General features: G+C 42.5%; 1 protein-coding gene across 1 annotated transcript in view; it reads right to left on the reverse strand.

Annotated features, from left to right (window-relative positions):
- The window catches only part of LOC106589972 (protein piccolo-like), a 154,118-nt gene that overhangs the window by 4,265 nt on the left and 135,388 nt on the right, over nucleotides 1-14,465 (reverse strand). Inside the window, 4 exon segments of the mRNA XM_045710124.1 lie at nucleotides 5,012-5,055; nucleotides 10,588-10,664; nucleotides 10,867-10,970; nucleotides 10,973-11,033. Of these exon segments, the coding sequence (XP_045566080.1) occupies nucleotides 5,012-5,055; nucleotides 10,588-10,664; nucleotides 10,867-10,970; nucleotides 10,973-11,033 (286 nt within the window).

The following is a 14,465-nucleotide window of genomic DNA, read 5'->3' on the forward strand; positions in this document are numbered from 1 at the left end:
GGAGGATAAAGATGAGATATGGTGGTCCTGATACTGCACACTCAAATACAAAGACACTAAAACATGCACACACACACACACACACACACACAGAAATATGTATATCTACACACACATGCTTACATATACACACGCACGCCCTGTTTATACCTGGTTCTTACATGTATCCTTTGTCTTAATCTTGTCCAGATTTTGATTGTGACCACATTTTCCTAACAGATGTAGATGATTAAAAAGACACATTGGGATCAGATCTTCCTGAACGCCTCCGGAGGTAGTCAGCCAATCATTGTGTCTGGACATCTTACAAGTGTATCATTTTGTATAAAGAGGGACCAAGACATCTGGTCACAATGCGGACACAGTAGACGAATATGAGAGACATTTTAATACCATGTGTAAACATATTTTAGAGAATGTGGGCACAATCAGAATGCGGACAAGATCAGGACTAAAGATGCATGTTAGAATCGGGTGTAAATGAGGCTTAACAGGGAGAGACTACATTCGTTGAGAAATTGTAGAGAAACGGATTTGACATCAATTTAAAAAAAAACAGAGTAGGTTCCTACTACTGCATCCTTCCTACATTAGTTAACGCCGCCTGAATTAGGGACATGTTTAGCACGAAGGCAACGTTGATAATAAACCTTGTGTTTCTGTGTGAAGCATGCAGACAGAACAAACACTGAACGATGAGCGAAATGAACGAGGCCCAAAAGAGACTTCAGGGAAGAGCAACGAACTGACAAGAGTATTGGAATGTTATGATTCTCTCCCCCCTTTAAACTGTGTGTGTGTGTGTGTGTGTGTGTGTGTGTGTGTGTGTGTGTGTGTGTGTGTGTGTGTGTGTGTGTGTGTGTGTGTGTGTGTGTACTTGTTTTCCTACATTATCAGCACCCCAATGTCCTAACATTTCACCTTAATGTCCTGAAAAGGTAGAAAAACAATAACTTTGATAAGTCAGGACTTTTTACCTGTGAGCCAGAAATCTTTCTGATTGAGAGGGGGTCAAATACTTATTTCCCTCATTAAAATGCAAATCAATTTATAACATTTTTGACGTGTATTTCTGGATTTTTGTTGTTGTTGTTATTCTGTCTCTCACTGTTCAAATAAACCTACCATTAAAATTATAGACTGATCATTTCTTTGTCAGTGGGCAAACGTACAAAATCAGCAGGGGATCAAATACTTTTTTCCCCTCACTGTAGGTACTTCAGTAGAAGAAGAAACTGAAGCGCAATTAGCCTTAATGGTGGGAGTGGTCCGAGTGGGGAGGGGAAAACTGAAAACTAGCTGTTATTGGCAGAGAGGTTTGGAACTCTCATTTCTTATTGGTTAATTAACTAATTTACCACCTGGTGATGTCACCAGGCAGGCCAAAACACTATCTCATCAAGACAGGCGGACATTTCTGTCTATCTTTTCAAACAGCTATTACACTAAAATGACATTATCATAATTTTCATAATTTTACAGTATTATTCCAACCTCACAGAGTGAAAGGAGACTTTAAAGGACCCTACTTTACCCTGCTTTACATGATATCCCAGAAAGGCTCCTTTAAGAAAATCTGGTCCTGTGCATTGTAGAAACTAATTATGGTATCGTACCACCAGTTTCCTGACAAAGAAATGTTGAAAAGTTGAAAGACAACAAACAATGTAAAGACAAATGTCACTAGACGAAGAGAGTTTTCTCTCTCTCTCTCTCTCTCTCTCTCTCTCTCTCTCTCTACCTCTCTCTCTCTCTCTCTCTCTCTCTCTCTCACACAGACGGATGTGATCTGAAGACACAAACATCTAACAGGGTAGACTCCTCGATACTCACCTGGCAGCCCTGTTAGAGAGAGTTTATACAATAGGAACAGGCCGAGATGGGGAGCAGAAAAACAAAATAAGGGGTCGTGTTATAAGTCAAGCTGGGAAGGTGCAAGACACATGAGTTGGGATCAATTCCATTTCAACAGAAATTCCAAATTTCAAATGTGGCTCATAATTGAGGAACGTTGGAATAGGAATTTCAACTTACTTCATGAATTGACTGAATTGAAATGGAGTTGACCCCTCCCCTGGTGCTGTGTGGATAATGGAGTTCACCCCTCCTCTGGTGCTTTGTGGATAATGGAGTAGACCCCTCCCCTGGTGCTGTATGGATAATGGAGTTGACCCCTCCCCTGGTGCTGTGTGGATAATGGAGTTCACCCCCCCTCTGGTTCTGTGTGGATAATGGAGTAGACCCCTCCCCTGGTGCTGTATGGATAATGGAGTTGACCCCTCCCCTGGTGCTGTGTGGATAATGGAGTTGACCCCTCCCCTGGTGCTGTGTGGATAATGGAGTTCACCCCTCCTCTGGTGCCTTGTGGATAATGGAGTAGACCCCTCCCCTGGTGCTGTATGGATAATGGAGTTGACCCCTCCCCTGGTGCTGTGTGGATAATGGAGTTCACCCCTCCTCTGGTGCTGTGTGGATAATGGAGTAGACCCCTCCCCTGGTGCTGTATGGATAATGGAGTTGACCCCTCCCCTGGTGCTGTGTGGATAATGGAGTTCACCCCTCCACTGGTGCTGTATGATAATGGAGTTCACCCCTCCCCTGGTGCTGTATGGATAATGGAGTTGACCCCTCCCCTGGTGCTGTGTGGATAATGGAGTTCACCCCTCCCCTGGTGCTGTGTGGATAATGGAGTAGACCCCTCCCCTGGTGCTGTGTGGATAATGGAGTAGACCCCTCCCCTGGTGCTGTGTGGATAATGGAGTTCACCCCTCCCCTGGTGCTGTATTGATAATGGAGTTGACCCCTCCCCTGGTGCTGTGTGGATAATGGAGTTCACCACTACCCCTGGTGCTGTATGGATAATGGAGTTGACCCCTCCCCTGGTGCTGTATGGATAATGGAGTTGACCCCTCCCCTGGTGCTGTATGGATAATGGACTTGACCACTCCCCTGGTGCTGTGTGGATAATGGAGTTTAACCCTCCACTGGTGCTGTGTGGATAATGGAGTTGACCCCTCCCCTGGTGCTGTGTGGATAATGGAGTTGACCCCTCCCCTGGTGCTGTATGGATAATGGAGTAGACCACTCCCCTGGTGCTGTATGGATAATGGAGTTGACCCCTCCCCTGGTGCTGTATGGATAATGGAGTAGACCCCTCCCCTGGTGCTGTATGGATAATGGACTTCACCCCTCCCCTGGTGCTGTATGGATAATGGAGTTGACCCCTCCCCTGGTGCTGTATGGATAATGGAGTTGACCCCTCCCCTGGTGCTGTATGGATAATGGAGTTGACCCCTCCCCTGGTGCTGTATTGATAATAGAGTTGACCCCTCCCCTGGTGCTGTATGGATGATAGAATTGACCCCTCCCCTGGTGCTGTATGGATAATGGAGTAGACCCCTCCCCTGGTGCTGTATGGATAATGGAGTAGACCACTCCCCTGGTGCTGTATGGATAATGGAGTAGACCCCTCCCCTGGTGCTGTGTGGATAATGGAGTAGACCCCTCCCCTGGTGCTGTGTGGATAATGGAGTAGACCCCTCCCCTGGTTTACGTCAATGGCAGATACAGATTCAGTGTTTAATTTTGACAAAATAATGAATTGGGCACCGAAGATGTTTTGTCTTAACATACTGAACAGTTTGTGAGGTGAGGGAGAATGAACCAAATATTGATATAAATCCCCTGTGTTGTTAAGTCCCCTACTTAATGGACTTTGAGCGGTTCAGGACATGTTCCGACTGATAATTCGGTGTACAAAGCAGGGTACAGATCGCTCTGTGAACGTGGCAGGGTACAGAGCGCTCTGTGAACGTGGCAGGGTACAGAGCGTTGTGTGAACGTGTCAGGGTTCAGAGCGTTGTGTGAACGTGGCAGGGTTCAGAGCGCTCTGTGAACGTGGAAGGGTACAGAGCCTTGTGTGAACGTGGCAGGGTTCAGAGCGCTCTGTGAACGTGGCAGGGTACAGATCCCTCTGTGAACATGGCAGGGTACAGATCCCTCTGTGAACATGGCAGGGTACAGATCCCTCTGTGAACGTGGCAGGGTACAGATCCCTCTGTGAACGTGGCAGGGTACAGATCCCTCTGTGAACGTGTCAGGGTACAGATCCCCCTGTGAACGTGGCAGGGTACAAAGCGCTCTGTGAACGTGGAAGGGTTCAGTATCTTATAGAATCTCCATCAGCGTCTGCTTTCAGCTGACGAATGTTAGGTTTCACACCTGACATTTGCATAGGGAGTAACGTGTCACATTTTCTATCCTATCCAGACAAAGATTCAATTTTATCTCCCTCTGATTGACGGAGCCCAGCCTGGGAGACAGACGGCATGTGAAAAGGGGTGAGAGTCTTGCGATTTCAACAATTGTGGTCTCAGCCTGATTTTAGAGCTCTCGACATGAATAAATCCCAAAATAATTTTGTAGAATTGAAACAAAACCTCTTTCTCTTGATCGTACAGGGACGAAATCGCTTTGTGTATAAAGCTGAAGTTGTCACGAGCATGCAGACATTCAAATGGTGCCTCTGAATCGCTCAGAGAAAGCTAAGCAGAAAAATGCTCCGTAGCCAGTTATATGAAATGGGGTCAAATTTGTACTGTCGCTAAATATGGCAATATCTATTTTAAAGTTATAAGTAAGGTGAAATCTTATAGTAAGTCGTTAATAATTTGATTGTTACTATATTTAGAAAGTATTTCAGGCATTCAAAACCCTTTTCTCTCTACTTTTGTTGAATAGGAAAAATATTATATATGATTTTTTTATATTTTAATAATTTTTGTACTATGTACTTTTAAGCTTGTGTTCTCAAAAGTGACAAAACCTCAGCAATGTATTTATATTTTAATCCAGAATAGTGAGTTGTTTATGGCCCTCTCATGTCAAATAATTACATTGGATATGTTAATTTAGGCACAAATCAAAATGTTGCCATAACGTTCAAGACAATAATTGTAAAGCGTGTATTAAAACCCCTGAGCTTTGCTGGGGATGGGTCAGTATTACTCACCAATCATCTGTGCAATGGTCTTCTCATACTCTGACACGATTCTCCTATGAACCACAAACCACAAAGATTAATTGATATTTTTTTTTTACAAATATTCAACACTTTGTTTCATTAACATGAGGCATATGCATGTTTCTGAAAGATACATATGAGTTCTTGGTTAGGTAGGTTAATATGTGCAATGCGGGTCTCAAAACACTAGTCGTTGTTTTTCTTTGCACAGTGTTATCACTCAAAAGTAGGGCTGGTACAACTACTGTATAACCGATAGTTACGGATCAAGACTGACATGAAAATATAATAACCGTAAAAATATATATATATATACATGTACACACAAACAGAATTACAGTTGAAGTTGGTAGTTTACATACACTTAGGTTGGAGTCATTAAAACTCGTTTTTCAACCACTCCACAAATTTCTTGTTAACAAACTATAGTTTTGGCAAGTCGGTTAGGACATCTACTTTGTGCATGACACAAGTCATTTTTCCAACAATTGTTTACAGACAGCTTATTTCACTTATAATTCACTGTATCACAATTCCAGTGGGTCAGACGTTTACCTACACAAAGTTGACTGTGCCTTTAAACAGCGTGGAAAATTCCAGAAAATTATGTCATGGCTTTAGAAGCTTCTGATAGGCTAATTGACATCATTTGAGTCAATTGGAGGTGTACCTGTGGATGTATTTCAAGGCCTACCTTCAAACTCAGTGCCTCTTTGCTTGACATCATGGGAAAATCAAAAGAAATCAGCCAAGACCTTAGAAAAAGTCTTATTCATCCTTGGGAGCAATTTCCAAACGCCTGAAGGTACCACGTTCATCTGTACAAACAATAGTACGCAAGTATAAACACCATGGGACCACGCAGCCGTCATACCGCTCAGGAAGGAGACGCGTTCTGTCTCCTAGAGATGAACGTACTTTGGTGCGAAAAGTGCAAATCAATCCCAGAACAACAGCAAAGGACCTTGTGAAGATCCTGGAGGAAACAGGTACAAAAGTATCTATAACCACAATAAAACGAGTCGTATATCGACATAACCTGAAAGGCCACTCAGCAAGGAAGAAGCCACTGCTCCAAAACCGCCATAAAAAAAGCCAGACTACAGTTTGCAAATGCAGATGGGGACAAATATGTACTTTTTGGAGAAATGTCCTCTGGTCTGATGAAACAAAAATATAATTGTTTGGCCATAATGACCATTGTTATGTTTGGAGGAAAAGGGGGGAGGGGCTTGCAAGCTGAAGAACACCATCCCAACCGTGAAGCATGGGGGTGGCAGCATCATGTTGTGGGGGTGCTTTGCTGTAGGAGGGACTTGTGCACTTCACAAAATAGATGGTATCATGAGGCGGGAAAATTATGTGGATATATTGAAGCCACATCTCAAGACATCAGTCAGGAAGTTAAAGCTTGGTCGCAAATTTTATTTAACCAGGTAAGTTGACTGAGAACACATTCTCATTTACAGCAACGACCTGGGGAATAGTTACAGGGGAGAGGAGGGGGATGAATGAGCCAATTGTAAGCTGGGGATGATTAGGTGGTTGTGATGGTATGAGGGCCAGATTGAGAATTTAGCCAGGACACCAGGGTTAACACCCCTACTCTTACGATAAGTGCAATGGGATCTTTAATGACCTCAGAGAGTCAGGACACCGTTTAACGTCCAATCCGAAAGACAGCACCCTACACAGGGCAGTGGGATATTTTTTAGACCAGAGGAAAGAGTGCCTCCTACTGGCCCTCCAACACCACTTCCAGCAGCATCTGGTCTCCCATCCAGGGACAATCCTGCTTAGCTTCAGAAGCAAACCAGCAGTGGGATGCAGGGTGGTCTGCTGCTGGCAGAATGGGTCTTCCAAATGGACAATGACCCCAAGCATACTTCCAAAGTTCTGGCAAAATGGCTTAAGGACAACAAAGTCAAGGTATTGGAGTGGCCATCACAAAGCCCTGACCTCAATCCCATAGAAAATTTGTGGGCAGAACTGAAAAAGTGTTTGCGAGCAAGGAGACCTACAAACCTGACTCAGTTACACCAGCTCTGTCAGGAGGAAAGGGTCAGAATTCACCCAACTTATTGTGGGAAGCTTGTGGAAGGCAACCCGAAACGTTTGACCCTAGATAAACAATTTAAAGGCAATTCTACCAAATACTAATTGAGTGTATGTAACCTTCTGACCCACTGGGAATGTGATGAAAGAAATAAAGCTGAAATAAATCATTCTCTCTACTATTATTCTGACATTTCACATTCTTAAAATAAAGTAGTGATTGAAGAGGTGACTACGGGATGCTGGCAGAGTTGCAAAGAAAAAGCCATATCTCAGACACTGGACAGAGGAACTCTGCCTAGAAGGCCAGCATCCCAGAGTCGCCTCTTCACTATTGACGTTGAGACTGTTTTTTTGTAGGTACTATTTAATGAAGCTACCAGTTGAGGACTTGTCTGTTTCTCAAACTAGAGAACCGGGGCCTCCCACTCCTCTTTCTATTCTGGTTAGAGACAGTTTGTACTTTTCTGTGAAGGGAGTAGTACACAGCGTTGTACGAGATCTTCAGTTTGTTGCCAATTTCTCACATGGAATAGCCTTCATTTCTCAGAACAAGAATAGACTGAATTTCAGAAGAAAGTACTTTGTTTCTGGCCATTTTGAGCCTGTAATCGAACCTACAAATACTGATGATCCAGATACTCAACTAGTCTAAAGAAGGCCAGTTTTATTGCTTCTTTAATCAGTACAACAGTTTTCAGCTGTTCTAACATAATTGCAAAAGGGTTTTCTAATGATCAATTAGCCTTTTTAAAGTGATAAACTTGGATTAGCTAACACAACATGCCATTGGAACACAGGAGTGATGGTTGCTGATAATGGGCCTCTGTACGCCTATGTAGATATTCCATTAAAAAAATCAGCCGTTTCCAGCTACAATAGTCATTTACAACATGAACAATGTCTACACTGTATTTCTGATCAATTTGATGTTATTTTAAAAGACAAAAGATTAGCTTTTCTTTCAAAAACAAGGACATTTCTTAGTGACCCCAAACTTTTGAACTGTAGTGTATATAACATTTTAAATGAACAGCTGACTGAAGAAAGGACGGCCGTGAATTTGTGCGGTGGAGTCAGTTTGTGGACTCTTAACAATGAGATTTATTTGAAACAAGCAAGGTGTTGTAGCAAATAATGAATGGAATGGGTTTGAAACCTGTAACCCTGGAAATTTGACAGTGGTGGAAAAAGTACTCAATTGTCATTCTTGAGTAAAAGTAAAGATACCTTGATATAAAATGACTCAAGTAAAAGTGAAAGTCACCCAGTAAAATACTACTTGAGTAAAAGTCTAAAAGTATTTGGTTTTAAATATAATGAAGAATCAAAAGTACATTTAATTTCTAAAATGTACTTAAGTATCAAAAGTAAAAGTATAAACCATTTCAAATTCTGTATATTAAGCAAACCAGACGGCACAATTTCTTCCTTAGTTTTTATTTACGGATAGCCAGGGGCACACTCCAACACTCAGACATCATTTACAAACAAATAATGTGTGTTTAGTGAGTCCACCAGATCAGAGGCAGTAGGGATGACCAGGGATGTTCTCTTGATAAGTGTGTGAATTGGAGCATTTTTCTGTCAAAATGTAACGAGTAATTTTGGATGTCTGGGAAAATGTAGTAAAAAATATTTTCTTTAGGAATGTAGTGAAGTAAAAGTAAAAGTTGTCAAAAATATAAATAGTAAAGTACACATAACCCCAAAAAACTAATTAAGTAGTACTTTAAAGTATTTTTACTTAAATACTTTACACCACTGCAATTTGACTGGTAAACTCATGGGGTCCACTCCCAATGGCCGCCTGGTATTGTGATGCAATAATTTCCATGGTAATGTAGAATGTTCATTCAAATGATGTTCACTGATGTGGAACACGCAATGGAATGTATTTTTGTTATGTCAGTTGAGTTCAATCAACAAATCACAGCACATATTGATGGGTACACTTCCTGCTTTTACTTCCTGCTTTGTTCCTATGGGTACACTTGCAATGGTTTCCAGTCTACCCATTAAGCCATCGTAGACTTGAATGGGGGACGCCCATTTTAATTCATTCTATTTTTATAACAGCACTTTGCAGTCAGGAGCGGATAAAAGAAGCATTTAACTGCTATTCAAACAGTTATTATGGACACCAGCTCTAATTGGCTGGCCAATTACCGTCATCCAAAATTCCATGACAGTCACATCCCTACCCACAAAAGTGAGTTGGACGAGGCTAACTTAAGACCTCTTCAGGTATCTGTTTAAATCTTCCACTGCTTTTTGGGGGGGTGAGATGAGGGCAATAGAAGGGAGGCTCCTGAATGCTTGTTTTGGGGTGAGATGAGGGCAATAGAAGGGGCTCCTAAATGCGTGTTTTGGGGTGAGATGAGGGCAATAGAAGGGGCTCCTAAATGCTTGTTTTGGGGTGAGATGAGGGCAATAGAAGGGGCTCCTAAATGCGTGTTTTGGGGTGAGATGAGGGCAATAGAAGGGGCTCCTAAATGCTTGTTTTGGGGTGAGATGAGGGCAATAGAAGGGAGGCTCCTGAATGCTTGTTTTGGGGTGAGATGAGGGCAATAGAAGGGGCTCCTAAATGCTTGTTTTGGGGTGAGATGAGGGCAATAGAAGGGAGGCTCCTGAATGCTTGTTTTGGGGTGAGATGAGGGCAATAGAAGGGAGGCTCCTAAATGCTTGTTTTGGGGTGAGATGAGGGCAATAGAAGGAATGCAGATGTCAAGAAAGAAAACAAGTAGCATGATGCAGAAACTATAGTATTTACAAAGACTGCATATACTGTAAGTAGGAGCAGATCAGCCTATAGTTTACATAAAATTAGGACACAAAACTGCAATGCGTTTGGACTACAAGAGTATTTTTCAGACAGCTTTGTTTTGGTATTGCCGGATAGAGAGGTAAGCGGGTGGATTAGCCGTACCTCTGCTCTTAGCTACTTAACCCTCCTTATCGTAAGGGCCAATCAGCCTAATGAAATAAGTCCCCTTAGATAATCTTAACTACACTCTTACAAATAAACAGTGATATCTACAACCTAAAAGGGTTATTTTGATGTCCCTTTGAAGAACCCCCTTTTTTGGTTCCAGGTAGAACCCTTTTGGAAAGCATGTAGAACCCTTTCCATAGAGGGTTCTACGTGGAACAAAAAAGGGTTCTTCCTGGAACCAAAATGGGTTCTACCTGGAACAAAAAAGGGTTATCTTATGGGGACAGTTGAAGAAACCTTTTTACTAAGAGCGTAGACTCTCCTGGCTAGATGGACCCCACCACCACTCTACACCAACCTGACTGTTGTCATAGTAACGTGACTGACTGTTGTCATGGTAACGTGACTGACTGTTGTCATGGTAGCGTAACTGCCCGTTGTCAAGGTAACGTGACTGACTGTTGTCAAGGTAACGTGACCGACTGTTGTCAAGGTAACGTGACCGACTGTTGTCCAGGTAGCGTGACCGACTGTTGTCAAGGTAACGTGACCGACTGACAGTTGATCATCTCACCTCATCTCCAGCACTTCCTGTCGACTGTCCTCGTACTTCCTCTGCCACTCCAGTACCTCCTTCTCCTTGGACACGATCTGAGAGGGAGGAAGAGAAAACTTTATTAGCTGCAGTTCATGTACACATCAGAAGAAAAACTATGAAGGGATCAGTCTGTATAAAGGTAAACATTTGTATGAATATGACTACTACTGAATGACAAGCTGTTCCTCCAATACAGTAACATTCCTACAATGGATATGAATTTGACAGTAGTGAGTGGTGCGGGTAGAGGGGCACCTCTTCTCGTGCGATGCCCAGAGAGTAATCTAGGTTTTTGGGTAGGTACGGGCTCTCCCTCTCCCTCTCCCCCCGTCTCCGTAGCCCGCCGTCCGGGTGTAAAGGGAACTCTTAGTCACCATGCTGTCCCTGTCCACTGTTGATGACATCACTTCTCTGTCTCTCTGCTGCCCAGGTCACGCGTCAGGGAAGAGGAGGATGAGGGGGGGGGGAGAGAGACAGGTACAGACAGTTAGTTAGGTATCTGGTTGATCTAATGGTGGGTTCTGGTAGGGGAATCAGCAGGGAATGTGCAGGACATCTGGAATCCTTCAACCAGGATTTCTGGAAAAACTGGGAAAGTTACCTGCAATTTTAAAACCCTACAGACAACATAATACACTCTTTATAGGATCCTGAACTAAACCAAACCACCATGCAGCGTCGTATTGGATCAGAACCCTACAGACAACATAATACACTCTTTATAGGATCCTGAACTAAACCAAACCACCATGCAGCGTCGTATTGGATCAGAACCCTACAGACAACATAATACACTCTTTATAGGATCCTGAACTAAACCAAACCACCATGCAGCGTCGTATTGGATCAGAACCCTACAGACAACATAATACACTCTTTATAGGATCCTGAACTAAACCAAACCACCATGCAGCGTCGTATTGGATCAGAACCCTACAGACAACATAATACACTCTTTATAGGATCCTGAACTAAACCAAACCACCATGCAGCGTCGTATTGGATCAGAACCCTACAGACAACATAATACACTCTTTATAGGATCCTGAACTAAACCAAACCACCATGCAGCGTCGTATTGGATCAGAACCCTACAGACAACATAATACACTCTTTATAGGATCCTGAACTAAACCAAACCACCATGCAGCGTCGTATTGGATCAGAACCCTACAGACAACATAATACACTCTTTATAGGATCCTGAACTAAACCAAACCACCATGCAGCGTCGTATTGGATCAGAACCCTACAGACAACATAATACACTCTTTATAGGATCCTGAACTAAACCAAACCACCATGCAGCGTCGTATTGGATCAGAACCCTACAGACAACATAATACACTCTTTATAGGATCCTGAACTAAACCAAACCACCATGCAGCGTCGTATTGGATCAGAACCCTACAGACAACATAATACACTCTTTATAGGATCCTGAACTAAACCAAACCACCATGCAGCGTCGTATTGGATCAGAACCCTACAGACAACATAATACACTCTTTATAGGATCCTGAACTAAACCAAACCACCATGCAGCGTCGTATTGGATCAGAACCCTACAGACAACATAATACACTCTTTATAGGATCCTGAACTAAACCAAACCACCATGCAGCGTCGTATTGGATCAGAACCCTACAGACAACATAATACACTCTTTATAGGATCCTGAACTAAACCAAACCACCATGCAGCGTCGTATTGGATCAGAACCCTACAGACAACATAATACACTCTTTATAGGATCCTGAACTAAACCAAACCACCATGCAGCGTCGTATTGGATCAGAAAGATGCCCCACACCACAGCCAAACTCTATATGCAAAATGAGGCAGCCTCTGCATTGATGGTAGATACAAAGTGGGATCCTTGGGACTTCCCTACTCTAAACCTAACCTTAACCCCTACCCTAACCTTTGCCTAACCCTAACCCCTACCCTACCCTAAACCTAAACCTAACCGTAACCCCTACCCTAACCTTTGCCTAACCCTAACCCATACCCTACCCTAAACCTAACCGTAACCCCTACCCTAAACTTAACCTTAACGTTAACCATAACCTTTACCTAAACCTAACCGTAACCCCTACCCTAAACTTAACCTTAACGTTAACCATAACCTTTACCTAAACCTAACCGTAACCCCCTACCCTAAACTTAACCTTAACGTTAACCATAACCTTTACCTAAACCTAACCGTAACCCCCTACCCTAAACTTAACCTTAACGTTAACCATAACCTTTACCTAAACCTAACCGTAACCCCTACCCTAAACTTAACCTTAACGTTAACCATAACCTTTACCTAAACCTAACCGTAACCCCTACCCTAAACTTAACCTTAACGTTAACCATAACCTTTACCTAAACCTAACCGTAACCCCTACCCTAAACTTAACCTTAACGTTAACCATAACCTTTACCTAAACCTAACCGTAACCCCTACCCTAAACTTAACCTTAACGTTAACCATAACCTTTACCTAAACCTAACCGTAACCCCTACCCTAAACTTAACCTTAACGTTAACCATAACCTTTACCTAAACCTAACCGTAACCCCTACCCTAAACTTAACCTTAACGTTAACCATAACCTTTACCTAAACCTAACCGTAACCCCCTACCCTAAACTTAACCTTAACGTTAACCATAACCTTTACCTAAACCTAACCGTAACCCCTACCCTAAACTTAACCTTAACGTTAACCATAACCTTTACCTAAACCTAACCGTAACCCCTACCCTAAACTTAACCTTAACGTTAACCATAACCTTTACCTAAACCTAACCGTAACCCCTACCCTAAACTTAACCTTAACGTTAACCATAACCTTTACCTAAACCTAACCGTAACCCCTACCCTAAACTTAACCTTAACGCTAACCATAACCTTTACCTAAACCTAACCGTAACCCCTACCCTAAACTTAACCTTAACGTTAACCATAACCTTTACCTAAACCTAACCGTAACCCCTACCCTAAACTTAACCTTAACGTTAACCATAACCTTTACCTAAACCTAACCGTAACCCCTACCCTAAACTTAACCTTAACGTTAACCATAACCTTTACCTAAACCTAACCGTAACCCCTACCCTAAACTTAACCTTAACGTTAACCATAACCTTTACCTAAACCTAACCGTAACCCCTACCCTAAACTTAACCTTAACGTTAACCATAACCTTTACCTAAACCTAACCGTAACCCCTACCCTAAACTTAACCTTAACGTTAACCATAACCTTTACCTAAACCTAACCGTAACCCCTACCCTAAACTTAACCTTAACGTTAACCATAACCTTTACCTAAACCTAACCGTAACCCCTACCCTAAACTTAACCTTAACGTTAACCATAACCTTTACCTAAACCTAACCGTAACCCCTACCCTAAACTTAACCTTAACGTTAACCATAACCTTTACCTAAACCTAACCGTAACCCCTACCCTAAACTTAACCTTAACGTTAACCATAACCTTTACCTAAACCTAACCGTAACCCCTACCCTAAACTTAACCTTAACGTTAACCATAACCTTTACCTAAACCTAACCGTAACCCCTACCCTAAACTTAACCTTAACGTTAACCATAACCTTTACCTAAACCTAACCGTAACCCCTACCCTAAACTTAACCTTAACGTTAACCATAACCTTTACCTAAACCTAACCGTAACCCCTACCCTAAACTTAACCTTAACGTTAACCATAACCTTTACCTAAACCTAACCGTAACCCCTACCCTAAACTTAACCTTAACGTTAACCATAACCTTTACCTAAACCTAACCGTAACCCCTACCCTAAACTTAACCTTAACGTTAACCATAACCTTTACCTAAA

Source organism: Salmo salar, chromosome ssa28 (genome assembly GCF_905237065.1).
Source record: "Salmo salar chromosome ssa28, Ssal_v3.1, whole genome shotgun sequence".
Taxonomy (NCBI): Eukaryota; Metazoa; Chordata; class Actinopteri; order Salmoniformes; family Salmonidae; genus Salmo; species Salmo salar.